The sequence below is a fragment of the Eufriesea mexicana genome, unplaced genomic scaffold (assembly GCF_001483705.2).
Source record: "Eufriesea mexicana isolate 0111107269 unplaced genomic scaffold, ASM148370v2 scaffold2551, whole genome shotgun sequence".
NCBI lineage: Eukaryota > Metazoa > Arthropoda > Insecta > Hymenoptera > Apidae > Eufriesea > Eufriesea mexicana.
The window spans coordinates 948,150-974,815 of NW_016910623.1; the positions used below are offsets into that span (position 1 = coordinate 948,150).

Sequence of the window (26,666 nt, forward strand, 5' to 3'; positions counted from 1 at the left end):
TCATCATCTTCCTCTCCTACTCCTGCATTAATTACTGAATCAACAGTTAGTGCTTCAACAACCATTTCAACAACTTCTACATCAGATAGTCGACCATCATCTGTCACGTCATCTGAACCTTCAATAATTAGCTCAACGGCACAATCAGCATCTCCTACAGTACAAACAAGTACATCTGAAATTCAGTCCACAGATGTTACAGAATCTGTCTCCGATTTACCTCCTGAAAGCAGCACTACGTCTAGCACTTCAACCATAACAACCAGCACATCTCCTGCAACATCACAATGCACAGAAGAAGGATTTTTCCCTGATCCACAAGACTGTCGGAAATTTTATCGTTGTGTCGGTAGTGGCTCAACATTTACTAAGTACGAGTTCCAGTGCGGTACTGGTACTGCTTGGGACTCAACCCTTCAGAGTTGTAATCACGATTATCTTGTTGCTAATTGTAAAAAGGAACCTGATTCACCCAGTTCTACAGGTACGACAGAATCAAATTCATCTGAAAATGAAATCAGTAGCACTACCAGACAACCAATTACATCTGAAACAGAAAGTAGTACAACATCAAGTTCTACGTCGCCTTCTGCATCATCGGACAGTTCATCCACTGTCACATCATCGAGCAGTCCAACAACAACTACATCAACATCGAGTATTACATCATCGACCAGTAGTTCAATAACTGACACATCCTCAGTGCCATCTTCCACTGCACCTCCTACAACTGAATCAAGTGCACCTAGTTCTCAATCTACAGTGCCATCTCCCACTGCACCCCCTGTTACCGAATCAAGTACATCTACTTCTGAATCTACAGTGCCATCTTCCACTGCACCCCCTGTAACTGAATCAAGTACATCTACTTCTGAATCTACAGTGCCATCTTCTACTACACCTCCAATAACTGAATCAAGTACATCTAGTTCTCAATCTACAGTGCCATCTTCTACTACATCACCTGTAGCTGAATCAAGTACATCTAGTTCTCAATCTACAGCATCATCTTCCACTACACCCGCAGCAGCTGAAACAAGTACAGCCAGTTCTCAATCTCCAGGTGTTACAGAATCTTCACCTCCAATGAGCAGCACCATTTCTAGCCCGCAAACAACCACTGTAACCAGCTCTTCCGGAACATCTCAATGCTCAGGAGAAGGTTTCTTCCCGAATCCAAATGACTGTACTAAATTCTACCGCTGCGTTCAATCTCAATATGGACTTCAAAGATACGACTTTGAATGCCCAGCTGGTACAGCTTGGGATCAATCTCTTGAAACTTGCAACTATATCAACCAGGTAGCATCTTGCTCTTCAGAAAGTAATGAAATTGATCACGGCCAAGGCGATCAAGGATCAACAAGTTCTACGCCAACATCTACTTCAACATCACCTGTCAGTAGCTCTTCTACTAGCTCATCTGCTAGTACTACACCTGAACTAAGTAGTACGCAACCAGGAGAACCAGAAACTTCCACAAGCGCTACTTCAAGCACTTCCGGAAAACCAGCGGAAATACAAGAAACTCCGAGTACTGAAGCCTCACCTTCTACGTCTTCAACCTCGTCAGCTTCTACCGAATCTAGCATTCCAGATTGTACATCGAAAAAGCCTAATAATACCATAACTTGTGATAAAGAGGGATTCTACCCGCATCCCACTCAGTGTGATAAATTCTATCGTTGCGTCGATAATGGAAACGGCTTCAACGTGTATCATTTCGATTGTGCACCTGGAACTATATTCGATCCCAGCATCGATGTATGCAATTATCCCGAATCTGTTTATCCTGCAAGAGATTGCACGATACCCACTTCTTCTAGTACAACTAGTACTACAGAACAAACAGCTACTACTGGGAGTGGCGAGGAATCTACGACAGAGTCGAAGGGAAGCGAAGGAACCACCGTGTCTACAACATCAACGATACCTTCGATAGAAACGAGTACAGCTGCGGAATCCACGGTTAGTTCTGAAGCAACCACAGAGTCCACGTCAGAATCAACTTCAGAGTCTACGTCAGAAGCAACCACCGAGTCCACATCCGAATCGACTGCAGAATCTACTTCTGAAGTAACTACAGACTCTACAACAGCGCCAACCTCAGAGTCTACGACAGAATCGACCTCAGAATCTACATCTCAAGCGACTTCCGAATCTACTTCTGAAGTATCCACCGAGTCTACAACCGAAATAACCACCGAATCAACATCTGAGGCGACTAGCAGCGAATCTACGTCCGCAGCAACGACTGAATCGACGTCAGAGGCAACAACTGAATCAACGTCAGAAGCAACTACAGAATCGACATCGGAAGCAACTACAGAATCTACGGCGGAAGCGACTACAGAATCTACGTCTGAAGCGACTACAGGATCAACGTCTGTAGCAACTACCGAGTCCACATCTGAGGCAACCACCGAGTCCACGTCTGAAGCAACCAGCGAATCCACGTCTGAAGCGACCACCGAATCCACGTCTGAAGCAGCCACCGAATCCACGTCTGAAGCAACCACCGAGTCCACGTCTGCAGCAACTACCGAATCCACATCTGCAGTAACCACCGAATCCACGTCGGAAGCAACCACCGAATCCACGTCTGTAGCTACCACCGAGTCCACGTCTGTAGCAACCACCGACTCCACGTCTGAAGCAACCACCGAGTCCACGTCTGAAGCAACCACCGACTCCACGTCTGAAGCAACAACTGAACCCACATCTGCAGTAACTACAGGATCAACATCTGAAGCAGCAACCGAATCCACATCTCTAGTAACTACGGAATCGACATCTGAAGCAACTTCGGAACCCACGCCTGAAGCAAGTACAGATTCCAGTTCTACGGTAACGACTGAATTAACATCTGAAACTAGCACTGAAAGTAGTACCGAGTCCACCACGGAAGCGATAACCAGTAGCACAACGGAATCGCAAGAAACGACTTCCAGTACAGAACAACCTGTTTCAATGCCCTGTCCAATTGGGAACTTAACCGAGGAACAAATCACGCTAGTTTGCCCAACTGGTTTCCGAAGGCATCCAAAATACTGTAATCTATTTTATCAATGTACCAACGAAGGTAATATGGAGATCAAAGTACTGGTATTAAGTTGCCCAGAAGGAACGGTCTTCGATGAACAAAAGATACAGTGCTTACCTGAAAACGAAACCAATCAAGCTTGTATGAGTACTAAAGCTGTTGGACGATTCTATAGACAATTAGAAGAGAGTCCTGTGTCTCCTGTAAGTATATAGTTTTAAATTTACATTCGGATATTTTGAAAGATTTCTTGAAAAATATTTCATTCGTTTCAGATAAAGGTATCGACCGAGAAACTGTGCCCGGGAGAGGGTCATTTCCCATATAAACAAGGCTGCAGCAGCACGTTCTACAGTTGCAAACGAGACTCCAGAGACAATCTTCAGGGTTATTTGTACAAGTGTCCGCAAAATTTCTTATATTGGTCGATTTCGAGGAGATGCGAACGTATAACGCGATTACCAATGTGCGCACTGTATGCGGCTAGAACCAAGTTCGAAAATTGGGACAAGAGATGGCAAATTCCGGTAGAAGACTATAATCTGTCTGCCAGAAGCCTGTTTCCATAAATCATTGAAAAATATTTTCTTCATCTCAATAGGCAGCTTTTAGTGATTCGAATGGACAGTGTAAACTCTCAGGACAATTTCTGATTAATTTCTGGTCTTTCTGATTTGTAATTATATTCGACGGAAGTAACCTTTAAATGTTAAAACATACGCAAATATCTTCGCAACATGGCTACTGAAGATCTCATGAAAAGATACTCAGATCTTCAGCAGTCATCTTGTCGTAATTGATTAATCTATGTTGATTTATGTATATGTAGGAATTAATTCCTAACTGCTATTGACGAATATAATTGGCATTTTCCTACGATTTTCTACAATAAGATGGTAAAATTGTGGGAAAACCATACATTGTGAACGTTGGGGGTTTGGTTGAGGGACTCGTATGCAATATTCGACTGTATTCAGTAATTTATGATATATATTTATAGCATCAATAATTTTCTTACAACCATGTGTTCATGGTTTTATAAAATTTTAAAACGCTTTTTATTACATAATGTGCAATTTTGTGTGAATGTATAGAATTTGACAACTATAAAAAAAGGTATTCATGGAGACAATGATAAATACAGTAATAAAAGATTAGTATTTTATCTACGGTTAAATGCACAAAATGTTACTAGAATGTTTGACGATAACTGCATTAACGAACTTAATAGTGTTTAAAGTTTCCACTGAATGAGTATTTAGAACCTCAGCACCATATTCTGAATACAGTACAAAATCAGTAAACTTGAAAAGTTAATCTTGTATATAATTACGACTTAATTATTCTAATTACTACTTCCTTTATTGAAACATTATTCATTAACTTTAATTTCTTTTCTCAATTTTACCATTGCGAAAAGATATCGAAGTTAAAATACATTTTTTAAAGGAAGCGCTACGTTTAACACGATTTAGAATAGATACGAAGTATCACTAGTGTAGTCATTGAATGTTTATAAGTATTGTGTGTGTTTGTATTAGATTCTTTTGCAAATTGATATAAATAAATAAAGAATTTTCCGTGCAAAAATCTTTAAAGTCCTTATATAGATTCCATCATGTTTCCTGATTGTGAGAAACGATAAAAAAAATTAAATATAAATAATTAATTACAGTATATAATTTTATGGGATGCATGTTAAAAATTAAAAAGTTAAATCGATTATCTCGTTCTTGTACCAGTCGATTGAGCTGATCGATTGTAATTTACGTTGTGTGTACGTATGACGTGACTCATACTTTACTATATTACAGTCAGTAGGACAACGGTACTGTATGGGAGTAGGTAGTTGTTAAATTCAGTTAATTGTCAGATTTACAAAAGTATTCGAAAACGTCCAAGTATTTAAGAGAAATTACAAATAAAAATCACTCTTGATACAGCAAAATGTTTCGTAGCTCGCTTACTTTTGATAAATTATTAGGTAGGTTATTGTCATCTATGAAGTGAACAAAATGTCGGACTATCGAATTGTATTTTGAATTTCTTATAGATAAAGCAACGAGTCATTTACAACTTGAACCAGACTGGGTAACAATACTGCAAATATGTGATTTAATACGTCAAGGAGATGTACAGTAAGTACATATTTAATCATTTAATTTGAAGCTAACCTCAACATTCTTTAATCATTGTGAAATAATGACATGTTAGTTTTCATATGTATATATTGAGTTGTTTTCATATTTTGTATAATTTTGTTATCTTTTATTTATTCATTTATATTGTCTCATAATAGTAACAATAATACCTTGTTGTTTAAATATGGATTAAAAGCAAAATCAAGTTTTGTATTTTTATATATATATATATATAGACCTAAAGCAGCACTTGCAGCCATCAAGAAGAAAATGACAAATGCAAATCCACATGTAGCTTTATATGCTCTATTGGTAAGTAAAAATAAAACTATATGTTTAAGTTAATCATTCGTTATTGCAATTATCAATTCTATTATAAACATTTTTTTTTACATAGGTTTTAGAATCTTGTGTCAAAAATTGTGGTACTTTAATACATGATGAAATTGGTACCATACAATATATGGAACAACTTAAAGAGTTGGTAAAAACAACAACACACGAAAATGTTAAACTTAAAACATTAGAATTAATTCAAGCCTGGGCACATGCATTTCGAAATAGTGTTAAATATAGGGCAGTACAAGTATGTTTAATAAACTTTGTATATAAGTATACCTTATTTTAACTAAAATATATAAAATATTAATATTAATAAAGCATGTACTCTAATTAGGATACACTTAACATTATGAGAACTGAAGGACATAAATTTCCTACTTTGAAAGAAAGCGATGCTATGTTTATTGCTGTTACTGCTCCAGCATGGGCAGATGGAGATGTATGTCATCGTTGTCGAGTATCATTTGGTATGGTACAAAGAAAACACCATTGTAGAGCATGTGGGCAAGTGTTTTGTAGTCAGTGTTCAAGTAAAGTTTCAACACTGCCTAAGTTTGGAATAGAAAAAGAAGTTAGGGTTTGTGAAGTATGCTATGAGCAAGTTAATAAGTAAGTATTCATTTGTTTTTGTGTTATATTTTTACTTGATTTTTGTTTTCAATTTTATTTACTTCAACAGACCATCCACAACTCAAATTAAAGAAGCAGATTTACCTGCTGAGTATCTCAATAGCTCTTTAGCTCAACAACAACAAGTATGTAATTGTATAAAAAAGCTAGAAATAAAAGAAAAAATATATATATTATATAATACTTTTCTATGTTAGGTACCTCCTAGAAAAACAGCAGCAGAACTGCAAGAAGAAGAAGAATTGAATCTTGCTATAGCTTTAAGCCAGAGTGAAGCAGAACATCAAGAAAAAGAAAAAAAACGCGGAAGTCGCGTTGCAAAAGTTAACCCCCCTAGCACACGCGTTGTGAGAACATCTTCTCCACCACCATCGCCTGTTAGTATCTACAAACGCAAGATTTCATTAGAAATATATAATAATCTGTATTTTTTTTAGCAAGAAGAAACGGAAGTTGATCCCGAACTTGCAAAGTATTTGAATCGCAAACGTTGGGAACTAAGACAAAGTGCATTAGAAGAACAGGGTTCCAGAGCAGATGTTACAAGTCCTTCTGCTCCTAATATAAGCAGTCCAATGCCACAAAAAGTTATAATTGCGAAACAACAGAATGGAGAAGTTGACAATCAGATGGAAGAATTTGTTAATGCTTTGCGTTCGCAAGTTGAAATTTTTGTTAATAGAATGAAGAGTAATTCCTCCAGAGGCAGATCAATTGCTAATGATAGTTCTGTACAAACTTTATTTTTAAATATTACAGCTATGCATTCAAGGTTTGTTTTAATAAATATTTTGGACTTACCTAAAATAATATTTTATGATATAATAAATGAATTATTTTAGATTATTGAGATATATTCAAGAACAAGATGATAGTAGAGTATACTACGAAGGTCTTCAAGATAAATTAACACAAATGAAAGATGCTAGAGCTGCATTAGATGCTTTACGAGAAGAACATAGAGAAAAATTACGGAGGCAAGCGGAAGAAGCCGAAAGACAAAGGCAAATGTTGATGGCTCAAAAATTGGCAATTATGAGGAAGAAAAAGCAAGAATATTTGCAATATCAACGTCAACTTGCTTTGCAAAAGATACAGGAACAAGAACGAGAAATGCAAATGAGACAAGAACAACAAAAGCAACAATATATTATGGGTATGCTCAAATAAATAATTCCAAAATATGCAATAATTTTTATCTTATAAAACGTATTTTAGGTGGCTATCAAGCTGTTTCTGGCTTTATTGGACCATCGCAAGGTTCACCTGTTCGCCATGTTCAGTATCAAACACCAGGAACTAACTATAACCCTATGTCACCAACAAATCAAGGATTCATTTATGGACAACCTTCTATGAAGCAATATCCTATGCAAAGTTATAATATGCCACCAATGAATTCTATGCCTCCCCATGTAATGGGCCCAATAGCAAATCAAGAACAACAGCCAACTGATCCAGTTCAAGGACACGAAGCTATGGGACGAGTTTCTGTTTCTGGGCCAGGCATGGTTAGTAAAACTGTAAAATTTATACACGCGCTTTTTGCTTTTCCTAGTACACTAAATTATTTTTTAAGTAATTTAAAACATTTTGATTCATGTATTTTATGTACTTGTTTTTTATATTTCTTTTGAAGATGTCTCAAATTACAAATCCCATACCGCAACTTCAGCAGACAGGTGGACACCAAATGGGACCACCACCACCACCACCGCAACAAGGACCTCCACCAAGCCACATGACACAAACACAACCAACGCCCGTACATATACCACCGCAACAGGGTGCTCCACAAATCACTCAGCCGGGACCACCAAATCAAATGGGTATGCCTCAGGTACCTCAAAGTCATATGGGCCCTTCACCTGCGCAGTTAGGACCTGGAGCGCATGGTCCACCAGGGCAAATCGTTGGTTTACCACCGCAAATGGGACCTCAACAACCATCAACGATATCAGGTCCGCAAGGACCTTCAATGCAGCCGCATGTTTCAAATACGCCTATTTCATCTCAAGGATCGGGAACAATCCAAATACCTCCAGGAACCACGGCTGGAACAATATTAACATCAAATCCACCAATGCAGGGTCCACAGGGACCTGGTGTACCAACAATGCAAACAATGGCTCAGGTTCCAGTATCTCAAGGACAACAATTACAATACCAGCCACCTACATCTTTACCAACTGCATCAACTGAATCTACACATGTAAAAGAAGATACAAAACTGGAAACAGCAGAACTAATTTCCTTTGATTGAAAAAATTACGTGAGCATACAGTCTAACCCATAATTAGAAGTGCATTTAAAGTTATCTTTTACATACCAATTTTGATCATTAATTGACATTAATGTTTCAATTTAATGACAAAATTTTTATGCTGTTTATAAATCTATCAAAAATATAAATTCTTAAAGCCATTATCGACATTCTAAAATAATTTGGATTGTATAACTTTTTCAGCAATGATATTTTATAATATATTAGGAGAAAATGGTTATTTCATTATTGATATTTATTTTCTGTTATAGAAATTTCCAACAACAATATATACATAAATTAAATACACGATTTTGTTGCATATTTGTTAAATATATCTGATGAAAGGTTATAATATTTAAATAGCAAAAACATACATTTCATGTATATGTATCTAAATGTAATGTATGTACAAAATATTTATATGTTACATAGCATAAAACTGAAGAAAACTAGTTTTACCTATACCTGACCTTTTGCTAGACACATAAGAGCTTGCTTTCTTTACAAGATTAGGTTTTTAAACGCTTTTTTCCCTAAAAAAAGAAAATATTACGAAACACAAGATTTTAAAAAATTTTACGAGTAGTAAAATCCTTTATTATATCAATCAAATATTTTTTCTTTTAATTCAGTATTGCATTTACATTTTTATTTTTTCCCCTTTTTTCTAAAGTATCTAAAAAAATTTCGTATAACCTATGTATTTTATTTCCACAATCATACTGTTTCCACTTGACCCTTTCTACGTGGCTTCACTTCTTGTGGACAGGTAAACGATGTTTCTTCAGAATGTTTTCTGATCACAGTTGATAACTCACCATTAGTTGAACAAGCAGAAACTTGACTATCTTTCTTTTCCTGGCATATATGTGACGTATTCAGTCCGTTAGATGTTAAAGATGCTTTTCGAAGTCGCATGTCTTCCAAAGGAATTTCTTCACTTCGTGAAATTCTGGGCATTTTCGGTGAACTATCTCGAGAACGTAAACCGTTTTCGTGACTTTTTTCATTTGTAGCAGTGTCACCACGTTTTGGAGTAGATGACTGAAGACCGGGTGTAGGTCTAGCAACATTCTCTCTACGCATTTGTGCTGCAAATCCAGGAACTTTATTTACTGTAAACATTGGACGCGGTTGATGATCTTTCGGTCTTTGACCACGTCCTGCCAATCCTAAAATTACCAAAATGTCATCCAGTTCTTATAACTTTCATCAATCCAACTTAATTTTCTAATGTATCTTACGTTCGTGTCGAAAACCACGTAATGCATAATTCGGTGGAGTTGTTGCGTGAGGTATACTTGTAGGAATATCAAGTAGTCTTGCAATTTGATTCATTTTCTTTTGTCGTGCTTTTATTCTTCCCTTCGTTAGCCTTTAATTAAAAATAAAGTTTACAAGAAATAAGATATGTGATAATTATACCGTCCAAACTTACCTTTGTTTAGCGGCTATACATCTTATATGATCATCGAAAATGAATTTTGTTGATAACAGTGGAACACGATTGCCGGTACTACTGCTTAAAGGTTTATAAATTGTTAGGTGTAGACATCTAGAATCGTCTTTGTCACCCGCTACTTCGATATCTTGCAGAAATCCAACTAATTTTGCCACTCCCCAACCCAGTTTACTAGTATCAGGTTCAACGAGAATTAATTGCACTACATCGATGACTAGAAAACGACGTATTTTCTGGCCATCTTTCCATACAACCGTACATGCGATTAAATCGCTATTATCTGTATAAAAGAACAGTAAGAGTTTGGAATTTGTAGATGCCTAAATACTTCATTTGGAATTGATTAAAATAAAATAACTTTTACTTAGATCAAGAACATTGTCAACTTGTATACAATTGGCCAGATTAGTTAGTGGCAATTGTGTTTCTACTTCCATATTAAGGGTCAATGATAGATCTCTTATTAAAAAAAACACTCTTATAGCGCGTCGAGCTCTTTCAACCTGTACAAGAAACAATTTTGTTTTCTATCAATAAATTTAACAACTTATATTGTTAATAATTTATAATATAAAATGGAAATTTTTATCTTCAAAATATTTACATCTCCACATGGTAGCCTTTTAGTAAATTCGATACCCGTCATTGGAGTTCCTGTTGGTGGTAACAGAATATTACTGTCCATCATTAACCACTCGACGTTCAAAGGTCGTTTCTGAATTTCACTGTATTCATCTTCAAACATATCTAGAAATATGTCTTCACTCTAAAAATATAATACAAACATTTTTTGGATGGCTTTTTTAATATTTAAGAGAGGAAATTCCAAATGACACACCTTATAAAAATTCTTTAGTAAAGATGTGCTTTGCTCTTTAGCTGTTTCAATCGCTGCCAAATGTGAATCCTTTAGCATGCTTTGTCCTTCTGACATTACTAATTGTATTAACAATTTAATTGCCAGTTCCAAAGTAACAAGTCTCACTCTAGAATCTGACAATGATATTGTTTATAAAAACGTAAATTATTATTTAAAAAATGAAAAAAGAAATTTTGATAAATGACTCACTTGTTTGGTAACTTAATGTTATAATATGAATCAGTCTATCTACTAAAATTTCGTTATATAAACTTGTCATTGAATTTTGCGAGTTACATAAAATTGAATCCAATGTTTTACGATCTATGCCCTTAAAAATTTTCTTTGTTAAGATAATAATATAAGATTTTATTAGGTACAATATTCTCAAAGTATTTTTCATACCTGATTGTTAGCTAAAGCATACAGTAAACATAAAGCAAATAGAGCAGCATAATCATTTTCTGTGCAAAGTAAAGAATTTAAGATAGTTTCTAAGAATGGCTTATTTGATAATGATTCAGTCACATTTTTCTGTGTTTGTGGAGTTAAAGGACTTTCTAATGCCAATCTCTGTTCCTTTTCTTCATCAGTAACATTTAAATGTTTGATTTCTTCTAAATTTTCAACTGGTATGCTTATATCTAACTGTTCTGGAGTCATTGGTGTATCTCCTGTTGAAGCAGTTTCAAATGATGTACTAGCATGATTTATTTCTAAAACTTCTTCACTTCCATTTTCAGTATCTTCTTTGTCTTCCAAATTATTTTCTTCTTCACAAAGTCCATCTGATACTGTTAAGGTCTCGCTTAAATTTTCTAAAGATTTTTCTAAACTTTCTTTTGGTGGTGAAAAAGCAATTGGTTTATTTGATGAAATATTACTATACATTTCAAATACTTTACTTGCACCTGTTTGTATTGTTTCTAAATCTGATAGTAACATGACTGCTGCTAGTGTATGTACAAGAGGACCATGAGAGACTATCAAAAATACTTGAGAAAGTAAAAACAAGGCTACAACAATGCTCACATGTTTTCTTTCTTCCTATTAATCATAAACATAAATTATTACCATGCCAAATAATTATAGATTTATTTAATTGGAAACATACCTGATTTTGGCACAGAAGATTTTTGTGTCTCATAAGTGAATAAACATATAATGGGACTAATAATTTGTGAAGCAAGTGTTCTGATAATACTTTATTTAAATCAGATATATTTAAACAAAGAATATCATTTAAATAATGCAAATGATCTAAATGTTCTGCTACTAAATCTGATAATCTGTTTTGACTTTGATGACTGAAAAACAAATATATTATGAAATTTCATTCTAATATAATTATTTAAATTATGTTTTAAAATGACTTACTCAGCATCATTTCTAACACAAGTGTCAAGCTCTATAATGTGATTACCAATAAACCATACAAGATTGCTGAAATAGGGTGCTGCAGTGCGGTCTCTTATAAATGCTAGCATGGAGGCATCTTCTACTCGATATACATTTAAAGTTAAAGTTCGCACTGCTATACGAACCATTCCTTCTGAGTGATTAAAAAATTTAATTGCCTCCGTATACAATGGAAAATCATTGGTGTGCTGATAAAAAAATCAAATTAAAACACATCCCTTTTTATGTGCTGAGTGCAGAATTTAGTAATGATGATGATAATAAAGATGAAATAATGATCACAGTAAAAAGCATAATATGAATAGATTGAGCTTTACATACACATTAATCTATATATGTAAAAGACATTGTATTATTAATATTGGGAGGAAAAAAGAATATAAAATATATAATAGATAGGCAACTACAATTAAAATTAATGAGCATGAGATTAGCAAAAGTGAAATAATAGACACAGAGGATTATCACGTGTACCTCGTTTACCTCATTATAAAAAAAGTGAATGGTATGTGCATTTAACTTCAAGCTTAAAGTTTTTAAGAAACTGATATAGTATGCCATCACCTCCTCATCACTGAAGTCAAATTTGTGCACTATTATACTGTTTACATGATTATTACTTAGTAAATAATCTAAAAAGAAATATTTGAATTAAAACTCTATTAAAACTTTTAATTAAATTATAATAACATTAGTAATAAACTTACATAAAGATGTCTCATTACGTATATTCTCAAATAATATATTTAAAGTCTGTAGTAATTGAACACATACATAGCTTCCACATTTTTGTTTCATAATACGTAGAAAAAATGAAAGCATATTTTTTTCCAAAAAGAAACTAGTAAAAGATATATCTGATTAATATTCAATGTATAAGAAACTTTATTATTAATTAAGTTGTAATGACTTTACTAATGCTTACTCAAATACACTGCTATCATTTTGGTCACCCCATATTAGAATTTCAGCTATAGACCGAAGGGTTTCTACCAATAATCCTCTATTATTTTCAGATACAGTTTGATTTTTTGATAAGATATGATATAAATACCTGTATGTAGGAATGAACAAAATTTAGACAGAATAAAAATTTAGCTAGATATGTACATACTTAAGATGCTCTAAGGAATGAGGATTCTTGGGCTTCCAGAGCCCTCCACCAAACCAGCTTCGACTACGAAACATTTTTTAGCAATACAACTGCATTTGGGTGGTGTCTTGCATTGAATTCATATTCCTTTTGTTTCTCTTCGTCCTTTTTTTTTGTTTTTGTTAAAAATATATTACTGACATTTGTTTACGTGATAAAAATTATGATTGCTCAATATTTCTTTTAAATTTTATAAAGATTAAAACGATTGTCGAAATAATAATAAAAGTTAACTCATTGTTCAGGTTAGAATTATTTTTCATTATACATTTTTATTCTTGCTCTAATTATTAATTATCATATTTTTATGTAAAGTGCATTGTATACTTCGTACATTTTTTTTAATTATGCAATGAACAAATTTTTAAATTAATGTTAATCACGCACGTTCAATTTTATACAACGCAAAACGAAGCTTACCCTCCATCACTGAATGCTCAGTGGAACTACGCGTTAGGTTAGTTTAATGTCGATTGTTATCATTATTTACTATTTTCAAATACTAAAAAATCTGTTACGTGTAACGAAACATACAATTTTTTAAAATATAATATTAAATTGTCTATATAAATTATGTGATTATAAACGAAGAAATATTGAAAATAAATAAAAATGGAATTTCGATATGATTTCGTAACCGAGTACAGTTCCTGTTAACAAGGAACGTGATAGATGTTCGAATATTTGCATTGAAAAAAATTTATATGATTCATTAATGATGAGAGTGTTGGAATTATATAGCGGTATTGGTGGAATGCATTATGCTCTTCAAGGTGAATTATCTAATTGTTATTTGTTCATATTATTCGAAAAAACTTAACCTCTATCTTTTAACAAGAATATTAAATTTATTATTCCAAGATTTCGAAGAATACAGTTATAATTTAAATGAAATATATAATTATCGCACAAAAAATTTCATTTTCAGAAAGTGGTATTAAAGGTGAAGTTATTGCTGCAGTTGATATAAATACCATTGCAAACAATATATACAACTATAATTTTCCAAATGTATTAATTATGAATTGTAATATTCAATCGCTTTCTGCACAAGAGATAAATAATTTAAATATAAATACTATATTAATGAGTCCTCCATGTCAACCTTATACAAGAGTTGGACTTCAGAAAGATATATTGGATAACAGATCTTCTTCATTACTTCATGTTCTTTCATTAATTCCTCAAATAAAAACATTGAAATATATACTGCTTGAAAATGTAAAAGGATTTGAAAAATCTGAAATGAGAAATGCAGTATTAAAATGTATGAATAAGTGTGGATTTAATTACAAAGAATTAATTTTAAGTCCTTGCAAGTTTGGTATCCCAAACACTAGATACAGATATTATCTGTTGGCTAAAAGAAAGGATCTTGAATTTTGTTTTGATCACTGTATATTAAATTTTGATTTACCAGAAGCTGTTTTAAGGGTTCTACCAAAAAGTAAACATAATTTATTGGCAGAAAAATGTTCACAAAGTTTTAAAACAGGTAAAAATTGTTACATGTTAGAAAATATTTTAGAAAATGTTGAAGAATCACAATATTTAATCCCTAAAAAGTTGTTGCAAAAGAGAGCTTGGTTGTTAGATATAAGAACATCACAAAGTGATGGTTCTTGTTGTTTTACAAAAGCTTATGGCCACTATGTAAAAGGAACAGGTTCTGTATACTCTCCATATTCAGAAGAACTGATTAAGGAAACATTTGTCAAAGCAAACAAGTCTGATAAGCAATCATTGGAAGTATCAGAAATTCTGGGAAAATTAATGTTGCGATATTTTACACCAAAGGAAGTGTGTAGATTAATGTGTTTTCCTGAAGACTTCATATTTCCAGAGCATGTTACATGTAAACAAAAATATAGGCTTTTGGGAAATTCAATTAATGTACACGTAGTTAGTAGACTAATATTTTTATTATATACTGAAAAAAAAATTACATGATATTCACAGAAATATATTTCAAATATATTTTTAATAAAAAAGGATATATTTTTTTACATTTCAAAACGAAGTTACAAATTATTAATAGTAAAAAATTCACGCGGAAATAAAGGTTACAGACAAACGAATGTTACATAACCAGATATTTACTCTTTGATACAAATACAGATCAATCATGATCATCTATGTGATTACAAATATTATCATTTACATAGTTTTTGTAGATTTTGTACTTCATTTTGCAAATACTATTCTTAATTAACATACATCTTCAACTTCTTTCGATTCTTAATACTTAGAAGAGTTGATAATTCAGTTTTATACATCATATACTTTTAGTATACATTTCTTCAATACCCAATAACGTTATTGCTTTTTAATACAAAACTCTGGTATATCTTAAGTATTTTACATAGTTTCTAATTCAGGTGGAATGTGAATTTTTTTTTCTAGGGCAAATTTTTTTAGTGCTTGATATTTAGAATGCCACGATTCTATTTCTTCTCTCATACGATTATTGTCTTCTTGCATAGCTTCCATATCACGATATTCTTGGGTTTTCTCTGATTCTAATTCATCCTTTTGTTCAATTCGTTTGATACGACAACTGGCTGCATATCCTCTATTTTTTAACGTACGTCTACGTTGTTTCATACGTACTATTTCTTCTCGTGATAATCCACGTAACTTCAACTGTCTGTTTAAATCTCTAACTGATATAGTCACTAGTTCATCATCACTGATATCTAGACAAGGTCCAGGTGACAATGGATCCTGTGCAAAGATTGATCATAATGAGTTTTGTGTCAATTTTTATACTACATAGATACATGTTGGAATTATATAATATGAGTTACATACGAAATTTGTTATCTTAAAATCTACTTATGTCTATTCTATAAAATTATATCTAATACATATATTTTTAGGAGAATTACAATTGACAGTTTGTTTTCGTCTACGTCATCTGGATAGATTTCGAAAACATACGATACATTGATAAAAGAGATTGTGCATTATTAAAGAAAGTAACGTACCATTTTTATAGATCGTTTTCCTTCCATGAATATTTTCAGCAAATAATATTTTCAAGTTCCAACGTCAAGAGACAACCAAAGTTTTGATTTTACTCTAGCTTTTACGCTTTGAAGAAAAATTCGCTTAGTCATCATAGAATCTCTTGCCCGTCAGTTCGCCATTCGAATGATGATAGATATCTTTCTAAAAACATGAACTTACGGTGTATATATCTTATTATAAATTTACGACATTTATATCAGTATTTTACTGCATATACATATAATATCGTACTTTTTTTTTTTTATATAGCCAAACATTTTTAAACTGCTGTGTTTAATTTCGAAATAATTAAATATCCTGTAAATTTTTTTAACTGTATAGATGGCGCAGTATGATACTAAACTGGATGTGCTTCGACTTTAGTTGATATATTTCTCAATAGAGGGTTATCTAATTGTACTTTTTCTCGCTTCTTACTATGGCACGAATGTTCTTACATATATTCAGATTTTACCGATGCGGTAAAGGCGGGAGTGCGAGGGGTTAGGAAGGCTACGAAAGCCATTTCTACCGCTGCTACCTAACCAGCCGTAGGGAGTTTACACATTGTTGTAATGTGTAAATCTCTCTACGGTTAACAACAAACCCCTGTGGGGACAATTACATTTGTGTACATGTAGACTTTAATTTTAAGTCTCACAGTGCATAGTACAAATATATTGTTATTTCTTCAAATTATGATGAATTCATATATACATTACTTAATGTACATTCGTACATTATATGACGAATATATTGGAGTAGTGTTACATCATTTGATTATGATGAAAAATAATATATTTGGTATATCATTTCTTTATAACAAAGAAATGATATTCGCTGGTTTACTAGCTCTGGTTCCAGCAAAGAAAAAAAGAAGGAAGCAATTAAATGCTACAGAGTGTTCTCGTTAAACCGCAATTTTTTAAATTTTTGACGCTAAAATTTAATTGTATATGTTTAAAATACCTCTTATTATTGTTTTATTAACAATGTTTTATTTTTTTTACTTTGTTGTGTTGTATAAATGTTATACAGATGCTGTAAAATTTATATTTCGGAAATTATTTCTATTTTAGTTTACATTTCATTAAATTTTGTTTTACGTATACATGTATAACGATTAAATTTGACGTAAATGTTTCACGTAGTACTTCTGGTGTTTCAGTAGTATAGATGGCGTTCTATAGGCGTATGAACGGTTTCTGTCAACGTGATATTAATTTTAACTTTTATCGATGTTTTCCATTATTTGATGGCTTTTTGTGTGTGTTGAAAGTGAATTTTATTTCGTGTTCTCCTCCTATGTATGTATACGTAAGATCAAAACGAAAAAATAGCGATTTAAAAGATGAAGAAAGCAATACTGGGCATCGTATCATTGGCGCCAGCCATAAATTCTTGCCTGCTCGGTAGGATAACAAATAAAGTAAGATTTCATTAAATAAACGCAGTTGAATGCACAGAACTCGTTACTGTATAATGTAAAATAAACGAAAGATCAATGACTTTGGGAATGATAACGCAATAACGTATATTTGTAGAACAAAAAGTGAAAATCGAAATCTTCGAAAGTAAGAGAAATCAGTTGTTAAATATGAATATAGAGTACTTGGTAAGATTGATTTAGTTTTATGCAATATAAAGATACAAATGGCCATTTTGAATAATCGATGTAGAATTTTACTTAATTTCCATTGCATTGTTTCGTAATGTTTTTTACGTGCTTTTATACTGATTTCATTTATGAAGTAATATAGGTTAATAAGTTTAACCAAATAAAATAAAAATCACTTCTATTATGGCTGATTCACTTGGTGCTATACTAACTTTGCACTGTAATATATTTATTATTTCCTTTTTGTTTATTAAATATTAAGATGTTAAATGAAATATGTCAAATTATGCTCTAATAATTGAAATCAATTTTCAATTTGTTTTGAATATACTGTTATTGCAGATTATGACTATTATAAAGTGTTATTACCATATTATATATATTGTCCTATATATATTCTATATACATATAGAGATATATGATATAAAATATATATGTCTTGATTTCTTTTTAATAAAAATTTGTTATTATTCAATGGAGAATGGGTGCCATAATAATACTTACTAACCTGTTTTTATGTTCCAGATCCTGGGAATGGCTATTATCTCCTAGCAGTAATTCAATAACCAAGAAAATGACAGGAACAGAGGAAGATGGTAGGAAGAGAAGAGACAGCACTACAAAGGGTGAGTGGTAAGAAAGAAAATATTTGTCAAGTGAAAATGCAGATGAGCCATTGTTCAAAAAATATCTAAATTTTATGATAAATCTAATTACAAATACGTAATTATTTATATCATTTACTTACATAATTTTCACATTGTCACGATGTGTAATTAATTAATGTCAATTGCAACATTTCTTAAATTAATCACATTGTTAACTTCAACTTTTTTTAGTTTTTAGGATTTCCGTTCAAAAATTGTCAATTAAAATATTTTTAATGAATATTCACGTTCAGTGAATATCTTTTACGTCCATTATATATATAGCAGATCAGCTCTTGGACTTTCAGATAATTCAGAGAGATGTCGCATTGCGGCTGATGAAATGTCCAGGTATTTCAGTTTTCTTCCCAAAATCGTTCGCAACTGCAGCGATTGATTCATGGCCCATGAATGCTTCTCTTATCGTGCTTTGGTCAGGGGTATGATTTTCTTAGGAGAATTTGGGGGAAATGCCAGCATAATGGGCAAAGAGACCTGATTGTCAGAACATAACGAACAAGGAGGTATGATGTAGACTAGGAGATATTGTACCGAGTAAAATGGAAAGGTATATCTTGGGAAGGAATTTTTTTTATGGAGATCAATCTTTGTCAAGTATTCCTCAAACATATTTACGATTCTTATCATTCCGAACGGAGAATTCGTAAATTTCATTTCTTACGTAAACCGCTCTGCTTCTAGGTATCACGAGTACAACCAACAAATTTAGTTTTACGATAGATCTAATAGAAGTCTATTTGATGCATCGATGACTCAACAGTTTCACTGGATTCGTGTTCAGAAATCCTCTCGAATTTCCAGGCTTTGATCGTTATGCACGTCTAAATTTAATTCGTACACTACAGTATCGACGGAATTTCCATGGAGTACTGGAATATTGACATAATTACAGGTCTTGATAGTATAAATTGATAGATGTAGTTTCGATTTAACACTAGACGTCTTTCATTGCAACGTACTTTGCTTAAAGGATATACTATTAGATACCAGGTCTTTATCTCGTAGTATAATTTGATCCACTGTTGTACCATCAACTCACTGTTGCTATTAAAAATCCACAAGGTTTATAAGATCTTCATCCTTTGATCTTCTCTCGGCACTGTTACGTATCAGTAATGTGAAACGGTGTAGTGAATAATTTTGTTCGCATAAGATAATGAATAGATAACGAAAGCCACTGTTCGATTACTATCTAAATTAAAGCCATTATTCCCTGAGGTCGTGGTATAGCATTAAACAGCTTATTCGCTGTTAGCTGAAGTTCATTAGCATATGCCAGATATCTCCGACACTATCTTGATCTGCGCGGCAAGCTGTCACCGTCAATCTCGTTATAATCATTCGATTTGTCCCTCTATCGTAATTTCCTTTTCTCTCGACCAGAATAGCATACGAGCCTGGGATGTTCACTCTTGGAATTCCTCAAGGTATACATTTCCTAGACTCGAAACCTTTTATTTCTCCATGAAACTTCCACAAACTTCATATTTCACGATGTTATTTTAGATGCCGGGGAAAACTTCATCGAATTCAGAAGATGAAGAGAGAGAAGATGTCCCTAATCTAGAGGAACAGAGGATCATCGATATTCAAGACGATTCTCCTGCCCTAATCCTGGTCACTCGATGCGTCTGCTGACGATTCCTTGAAGACCGTAAAAGTTGATGGTAGCGATGATTCGTCGAGTTTACACGTTTCCCATCGTCATCGTCGTCGGCACACCGGGCGTCGTTTCGACGTCCTCGGTCGTCCTCGGACGTGTTCGGGCGTCGCGCCGACGTTCCGTCGCGACGCAGCTGACAGTCTGTGGCCGAGCATCGCGACGCGCGCATCGTACGAGCGTGCTACCGCTTTCTATACGCGACACGCGTCGTCTCTATCTTTCTCTCGATAAAAGAAACCAGCGAGCATAACGCGAGAAACGATAACATCTCGACCAACGTAACACGTCCGGCGTGTCAGTTTTCTTTTCCACCCCATCATCGCCGTTCGCCGACGACGAGACCGGGAACTACGTGGGACAGAGGGTGCACGCTTAGCATCTTGGAACCGCAGAAAATGCACAACACCTGCTGTCTATCACGCGGACAACACTGATGGTCTGTATCGCAAACGTGCGTGATGGAAAAGTAATTTTAACGCGAGAATATCGCGAGAACGCCACGCGGCTTGCGAGGGTCCCAAGCAAAGGGTGATTTTATTCGAAGCGTTTAAGGGGTGGAAATTGCGGGGATACCGACGCCTAGACACGGTGTTTCTTTATAAAAATAGTCATTAAAGTACTAGGGAATTTTCTAGGGACACGAGCAAGGTAACTTATACCCGGAAAGACAGACATCAGGATAGGCGTGTTTCTTTGTGGTTGCCCCATTTCTTCGGGGCTAATTTCCCCTAGTTCGTTTTAGGTACGATATTATAATTTAGAGGCGTTTGTAGATGTTGGCTAAGCGCATTTCTAGACGCTTAACGAGGTACCGAATTACTCGTTCAAATTGGCAGGAGTGAAATATTTCACAGAGGAATCCGGATAATTCAGCCAGCAGCGAATGTAGAGGGTTGTGAACGGCTTTCATCGATGTTTCCGGATTTGGGGTTAAACAGTTATCTGTTCGCATCTCCCGATCGATTCATTTTAACGAATAACATATGTTTTGTCCTATTTGGATCCATAGCTCGCGTTTCGTACCGGGATTAAATGAAATTCAACGTCTGCACGAGAAAGAACGACGCGTTATACTATTCATCAGGAAGTTTATCATCGGGAATACCTTTCAGTAACTTCGTATAACTTTATAGACTGAGTCCACAATTCTTTCCGAGTCTGTTTGAAATTTTTTTTTCACTTGTATGTGTTTGTTTTATAGCTACGATGGTTCTCGTGTGCGTGGAAGAGGCATGCTTGTTTATCCTTTTCGAAGTACCCCGAGCGCCCTTGGAAATATAAATCCTTGTCAGTCGGATACTCATTGGTGAGAAAGTTCTTCGTTTCACCGTTGCAAGTTATTCACGTGTTATGATGCCACGGATTTCCTGGAATTTTTCCTTGTCAACTCGCTCTTCACGCTTCTGCTCTAAGAAGAGGAATAACATCGAAGGATACCTACTCTTCTATGATGTTTACGAAAGGCATCGAGGGTACAACCTTCCCTGACGTAATTTCGTATCAGTACCAGTATTATACATCATGTGCCAAATAATTCGAAGCAGAACATCGAAATACCGTGGAAACATCATGGGAGATGGTCTAACAGTAAACAGGAATCGTTGTTTTGTTTCTCTGTTTAAACAGACTGTACGTTTCCGCTTATTTGGGTATTAGCTCGATGAAATTAACTCGTAGAACTAACAGAGCGTAATATGTACATTGTACCGACCTATGCGTTTGTACTCGCGAATTAAAAATTGATAGTTCTGGATTACTATCGCATAGCGAACAGGGTCGAGCGTAAATACCTCTGTCTCTTGTCAAATTCGCCAATTTTTCAAGTCGCACAGCGTTACATACGATTCTTCGTCTTCTTGCGAAACTACTCTTTGGTGCTGTCTTTCGAGATAGGTCTGGCAGTAATTTTCGCGTTCCTCTCTCGTTTCTCATTCAACGAATTCCACTTTATCGTAGCGACAACTGCAATTTTTCGCGATTAAACACCCTTTTCTAGACAATTACGCCGAACGATAAGCCACGCGTAATTCGTATCGTTCGTTCGTTCAATTTCCGTCACGTTTATTCCGCTATCGCGATGTCAATTGTTCTCTTCACCGTGGGCATTTTATTTTATATCTGCCCCGAGCTTGCAAGCTCGCTGCGACTTTGTCAACGAGTGTTCCTGAAATTTCTCTAATGTATTCGTCTCGGCAAAAATTATTCCGTCTCTTCAGTCTGCCTTGAATGCTACCCGCTGATTCATGGTATTCTCGTTTATCCTCTTTTACCGTTTTCTCGATTCGTTTCAATCGAAGCCAACCCTCGTTCCCGATAATTGCACGAATCTCGTTAATTCTAAAAACGTCTCTCTTCCCTCCTTTCGCTCTTTTAACGGCTTTCCAAGCTTTCCATCGTCGAGTTGTTTATTCCAAAAATTTTCCTCCTCCGTTGCCGGAAATTCCCTTTTCACCCCGATTCCCGAGTGCAGGTTCATTGCACGCTTTTCTCCTAATTTTAGGCTTCGGGATAGACAGATGAATATTTGAGAGCAGTCATCGTTATTGGGAGATATATTTGATTACGTAAGCCTGGCGTGAGACAGAAGTTTACCATGGGGAGCCAAATTCGAAGTGCATTAACCGTGTCATTATTTCGGGATTAAGCGTACGCGAGCGCAAATTTGGATATAACGATTGCTTTTAGAAAAGATATATTCGATCGATTGCGTAAGTCTGGCACATGTAAGATATTACTTCTGCTATGTACAGCCAGATTACAAGTGCATTAACCGTGTCGTAAGCACAAGAGGGAACGATTTAATGGCTTCTAGCGTTCATTTTGGAAATTATAGTTGGAAGAAGGATAATTAGAATAATTCTCTTTCTGGCCTATTAGACGCGAGCGAAAATTTCAGGCACGGGTCGTCAAATTAAATTCGTTAATTAAATTTATATATGATTATCGCATATTAAATTCGTACAATCGAATTCGTTGAATATTCTGATGAACTCACGATCAGTTGCATTATACGAATTAATGAAAAATATCGCATTATTGCTAAATCTTTGTTAAATTAGATTCACCGGTATTTTAATAAGTATTAAAAGCGTAAGGTTTCAGTTATCAGTTGAAACAGTTAAAGCAAAAAGGGAATCAGGAACTAATGCGTTTATGTTTGTTACAATTCTATTATTCGCTCGCAATGCGAATGCGTATATACACGGTGTCGGATAACTAGCGGAGCAAGCGAGCAGGTGATTCTTCGTCTAAAAATAAATCGGGAAGCAAGAATAAAATTTGCTCGTACAAGGCCGCATTTTCGGGAAAATTCAATTTGAAAATTCAATGGACTGCGCGCAAATTTAATCATACTTTAACTTCGTGAACTGTACTGTAGACTTTTCGTGTTCTATACTACTCGATCTATCTAATACAGCTACCGAAATACTAAAAATGTTTATTAACACGAATAGAATGCATACCTCGCGGATTTTTAACCGCGATTTTCCCCAAAAACGGACGAAAAAATTTTATTCTTCCATTCCGACGTATTTTTAGGCATCGAATCAATTTCTACGCTTTGGTACCACCCTGTATATACGCTTTGGCGACAATGGCCGGAGAAATAGCGCGATTGTACACGCGAATAATAGAAATGGGTTAAGGGTTAAAAATTCGCGAAAATTCGGAGACACGGGTAGTAAGATCGAGAGAGAGACACTGGATCGATTACACGAGTGTGATTTATGCTAAATACAAAGTCTATGGAGCAAAGTTGCAAGCGTCTTAACCGAATCAATTTCTAAGCTTTGGTGCCACCCTGTATATACGCTTCGCCGACAATAGTCGGAAAAATCGTGCGATTGTACACGCGAATAATAGAAATCGGTTAAGGGTTAAAAATTCGCGAAAATTCAGAGACACTGGATCGATTACGCGAACGTGATCTATGCTAGACACAAAGTCTATGGGGGCAAGTTGCAAGCGTCTTAACCGTGAAATTCGCCGGCTCAGTGGGTTCACCGTTCCACTTCCTTCTGGCCGCGCCTTCGCGATAATCCGCTGAGCGTGGACTTTATTGCCCCCGATATCGGTAGCAATCGTATTCCAGACAGGCTAATGGAGTCCTTGGAATTGAACGCCCCTCCGGTTTTATAAATATTCCTCGGTGGCGCGAAAAATTGGCGAAATCGTGGAGTCTCGGCGTGTTTGCAGATGCGACGATAACGCCCTGGCAAATGATCCGTGTTCCTCCGTTGAATGTTAAACGTGGTAAATTGCCGGCTCAACCTTTGAGTTCGTGTTACTTTAAAATAAAGTAGACTCTCTGGTATGTCCCGATAAAAAAAAAGGAGAGAAGAATAAAATAAAACGGACGGACGTCGCGTGGGTTTGCGGACACTTTGTTAATGATTTTCGCGACACCTACGCCAATGCTAAAAATGGCCGGCCATTCTTTGATTGCTCCAACATCCGGTAGCGTTTCGAAATAATAATTTATGCGAGAATTAAGAGGGAAGGGAGTCGAACAAATTTCACTGGTCGCTCGTATTTCTTCCGATTAGGGTGAGAAATTCGCGATAATAGCGGGTTCGAGGAAGAACAGCGATCGTTATCACGGACAAACGACTGCGTTATCGGTCAAGATGTAAAGCGTAAAATAGCGCGCGAGAGAATTAGGGGATGCTATCTTCGCGAATGATATATAATGGACGAAGAAATTTGTGTCTTCCCATGGAATTTCCGCTTCTACGTAATGTCCTAATCTCACGCGGTTAATTACTCTCGTGTTGATTCGAAGATTAAGGAGTTGAACGCCATCTTTGGTCGCCATTTTGGTATCCTAGTTTCGTAATTTTGGAACGCATTGGACAAAAATTTCACTCGATTATTACATTCGCGAAAACGAAGATTACATTCGACCATAGAAAATCGATTTTCAACCCCTTCGTTTCGGTCCTCCCTCGAAGAAAATCGAGTTTCTCTCCGCGATACGGATGTCGGGGGTGAAAAAAGAGAGAAACATTCTTTAATCCTCGTGCAAGGTTCTAGACGTCTCGGCGATTACCAGTAATTTATCGGTTGCCTGCGCCATCGCCTTTTTCTCGAGATCCTCGATCTTCCCGGAGACCTTGGATCTCTCCGAGAGCGTTCGACCTCTTCCGAGATCATTTCGATCGCGGCAGTTGGAGAGCGTTTTAATCTAGCTCATTCGATGCGGAATTCTGCACAATTTCGCCGGTTCTTGACGTCCGTATCGGGATAATCGTAGCGTCGGTGTGGCGATCGATAGAGGGTAGATGGCTGAAAATTGGAGGGAACGGGCGAGGCCCTGCGTCCATGGAAATTTTATTCGAGCAGAGTGGCAGTCGGAGAACTGGGAAAGTCAGCGATTTCGCGATGAACGACCAGGGGTTGAACGTTTCGCGAGGGAAATAATGCAGAACCGGGGTTGGCGAGGTCGGTTAAAGGTTTCACTGTTGCGATTAATTGGAGTCTGGCACGAGCTGGCCGTAAAGCTTCTTTGGCGTGACGATTTCTATAGTGCAAAAGAGTAATAACACGCGAATTGCTCAGGGGTGGTTTTATTGTGTAGGAGGATTCCAGACTTTGGGGAGATTTATCTTCCCGCGTGGCGAGGATATCGGACAATGAACTCTGGATGAGACGATATTTTCTAAGCCTCTCTTGAGATATCTGTGAAATATGGACGGCAGAGAGTACTATTGTTAGGCTTGCTTACGAATAAGGGTGAATTTCTGGGGCCACGACGAATGTAAAAGTATCGATACAACTCTGGAGACGACCCTAGGAACTCTGTCTGCTTCCGACACTTTGACGACTCACTGTGATTTCTGACAAACGTGTTTGAAGATTCGCGATATCTTTTGAAGAATTTATTTCACGACTTAAGATATCTCTGACGAATCCAATGTCACGCGATAGCCTAACGACTCTAGTTAATGGCTCACGACAATCTTTGATCTCTGATTCTTGACAGACTCACAGCAACTTCTCACAACTTTATCCAACGATTCGAAACAATTTTTCACTGCTCGCTATACTTTAACGAATACAGTTGTTAATTCGTGACAATCTTTGATTCCATCTAACTAATTCCCAAGATCCGAAGATTTCTTCTGAACGCCACAATGATTCTCGTGGATCCTAAAACGATAGGGTATCTAACAATTTCTGTCACCTCCATTTTTATTTTTAATACCGTTAGTCTTATCTTATTATCGGAATCACTTTCATCGCATTTATTTTCGCTATTTTATCATCCACCTGAACGAATAATTTCATCATTCTGTCAAATGCAAATACCAGGAATTCGATATCGAGTCTGTCCCCTAACCGAGGATTTTCACAATGGATCCAGTTTCTTTTGTCAAGTCTCGTTCTTTCACC

The 26,666-nt window shown here is 35.5% G+C and overlaps 6 protein-coding genes across 10 annotated transcripts in view; 4 read left to right on the forward strand and 2 right to left on the reverse strand.

The window, feature by feature from the left end:
• The window catches only part of LOC108550151 (mucin-19), a 15,158-nt gene extending 11,515 nt beyond the window's left edge, over nt 1-3,643 (forward strand). The window contains exons 5-6 of the mRNA XM_017903812.1: nt 1-3,246; nt 3,319-3,643. Of these exons, the coding sequence (XP_017759301.1) occupies nt 1-3,246; nt 3,319-3,612 (3,540 nt within the window). The 3' untranslated portion in view covers nt 3,613-3,643. The remainder of the gene's footprint in view (nt 3,247-3,318) is intronic.
• A 1,232-nt stretch (nt 3,644-4,875) lies between these two features.
• Nucleotides 4,876-8,440, forward strand: Hrs (Hepatocyte growth factor regulated tyrosine kinase substrate). Of its 2 annotated transcripts, none has more exons than XM_017903831.1 (11): nt 4,876-5,027; nt 5,097-5,181; nt 5,421-5,496; nt 5,582-5,770; nt 5,861-6,135; nt 6,206-6,281; nt 6,354-6,533; nt 6,594-6,928; nt 6,999-7,312; nt 7,375-7,667; nt 7,796-8,440. In XM_017903831.1, exons 1-11 carry the CDS (start codon nt 4,991-4,993, stop codon nt 8,417-8,419), a joined length of 2,484 nt encoding a protein of 827 aa, XP_017759320.1. In that variant the 5' UTR covers nt 4,876-4,990; the 3' UTR covers nt 8,420-8,440. The 2 variants fall into 2 exon arrangements, with proteins under 2 accessions (XP_017759320.1, XP_017759321.1); XM_017903832.1 differs by having other exon boundaries at nt 7,832-8,440.
• Nucleotides 8,441-9,083: 643 nt separating this feature from the next.
• Nucleotides 9,084-13,553, reverse strand: ema (C-type lectin domain containing ema). 4 transcript variants are annotated; one of them, XM_017903825.1, is made up of 14 exons: nt 13,277-13,553; nt 13,088-13,216; nt 12,870-13,003; nt 12,646-12,794; nt 12,121-12,350; nt 11,858-12,050; nt 11,149-11,790; nt 10,954-11,074; nt 10,723-10,877; nt 10,489-10,650; nt 10,249-10,387; nt 9,861-10,164; nt 9,667-9,797; nt 9,084-9,594 (listed from the first exon to the last, which is right to left on the reverse strand). In XM_017903825.1, exons 1-14 carry the CDS (start codon nt 13,348-13,350, stop codon nt 9,140-9,142), a joined length of 3,018 nt encoding a protein of 1,005 aa, XP_017759314.1. In that variant the 5' UTR covers nt 13,351-13,553; the 3' UTR covers nt 9,084-9,139. The 4 variants fall into 4 exon arrangements, with proteins under 4 accessions (XP_017759314.1, XP_017759313.1, XP_017759312.1 ...); XM_017903824.1 differs by having other exon boundaries at nt 10,243-10,387; XM_017903823.1 differs by having other exon boundaries at nt 12,637-12,794.
• A 477-nt stretch (nt 13,554-14,030) lies between these two features.
• On the forward strand, nt 14,031-15,265 carry Mt2 (tRNA (cytosine(38)-C(5))-methyltransferase). The gene is made up of 2 exons (XM_017903860.1): nt 14,031-14,088; nt 14,244-15,265. The coding sequence occupies exons 1-2, from the start codon at nt 14,031-14,033 to the stop codon at nt 15,263-15,265; spliced, it is 1,080 nt and encodes a 359-aa protein (XP_017759349.1).
• A 395-nt stretch (nt 15,266-15,660) lies between these two features.
• maf-S (MAF bZIP transcription factor K) lies at nt 15,661-16,463 on the reverse strand. The gene is made up of 2 exons (XM_017903857.1): nt 16,303-16,463; nt 15,661-16,039 (listed from the first exon to the last, which is right to left on the reverse strand). Exons 1-2 carry the CDS (start codon nt 16,327-16,329, stop codon nt 15,674-15,676), a joined length of 393 nt encoding a protein of 130 aa, XP_017759346.1. The 5' UTR covers nt 16,330-16,463; the 3' UTR covers nt 15,661-15,673.
• A 3,967-nt stretch (nt 16,464-20,430) lies between these two features.
• Nucleotides 20,431-26,666, forward strand: part of LOC108550152 (uncharacterized) — a 115,848-nt gene continuing 109,612 nt past the window's right edge. Inside the window, exon 1 of the mRNA XM_017903813.1 lies at nt 20,431-20,709. Within this exon, the coding sequence (XP_017759302.1) occupies nt 20,707-20,709 (3 nt within the window). The 5' untranslated portion in view covers nt 20,431-20,706. The remainder of the gene's footprint in view (nt 20,710-26,666) is intronic.

What these genes read in the sequence shown, in the direction of transcription:
- Mt2 (XM_017903860.1), top strand. Translation starts at nt 14,031, where the DNA reads ATGATGAGAGTGTTGGAATTATATAGCGGTATTGGTGGAATGCATTAT. An exon ending in AATGCATTATGCTCTTCAAG is followed by an intron (nt 14,089 to 14,243) that starts GTGAATTATCTA and finishes TTTCATTTTCAG; the next exon opens with AAAGTGGTATTAAAGGTGAA.
- ema (XM_017903822.1), bottom strand. Translation starts at nt 13,350, where the DNA reads ATGTTTCGTAGTCGAAGCTGGTTTGGTGGAGGGCTCTGGAAGCCCAAG. An exon ending in TTTATAATGAGGTAAACGAG is followed by an intron (nt 12,351 to 12,636) that starts GTACACGTGATA and finishes TTTTTTTATCAG; the next exon opens with CACACCAATGATTTTCCATT. An exon ending in AAAGGCTACCATGTGGAGAT is followed by an intron (nt 10,388 to 10,488) that starts GTAAATATTTTG and finishes TTTCTTGTACAG; the next exon opens with GTTGAAAGAGCTCGACGCGC.
- maf-S (XM_017903857.1), bottom strand. Translation starts at nt 16,329, where the DNA reads ATGGAAGGAAAACGATCTATAAAAATG. An exon ending in GAAAACGATCTATAAAAATG is followed by an intron (nt 16,040 to 16,302) that starts GTACGTTACTTT and finishes ATCTTTGCACAG; the next exon opens with GATCCATTGTCACCTGGACC.
- Hrs (XM_017903831.1), top strand. Translation starts at nt 4,991, where the DNA reads ATGTTTCGTAGCTCGCTTACTTTTGATAAATTATTAG. An exon ending in TACTTTTGATAAATTATTAG is followed by an intron (nt 5,028 to 5,096) that starts GTAGGTTATTGT and finishes AATTTCTTATAG; the next exon opens with ATAAAGCAACGAGTCATTTA. An exon ending in CTTTAGCTCAACAACAACAA is followed by an intron (nt 6,282 to 6,353) that starts GTATGTAATTGT and finishes TTTCTATGTTAG; the next exon opens with GTACCTCCTAGAAAAACAGC.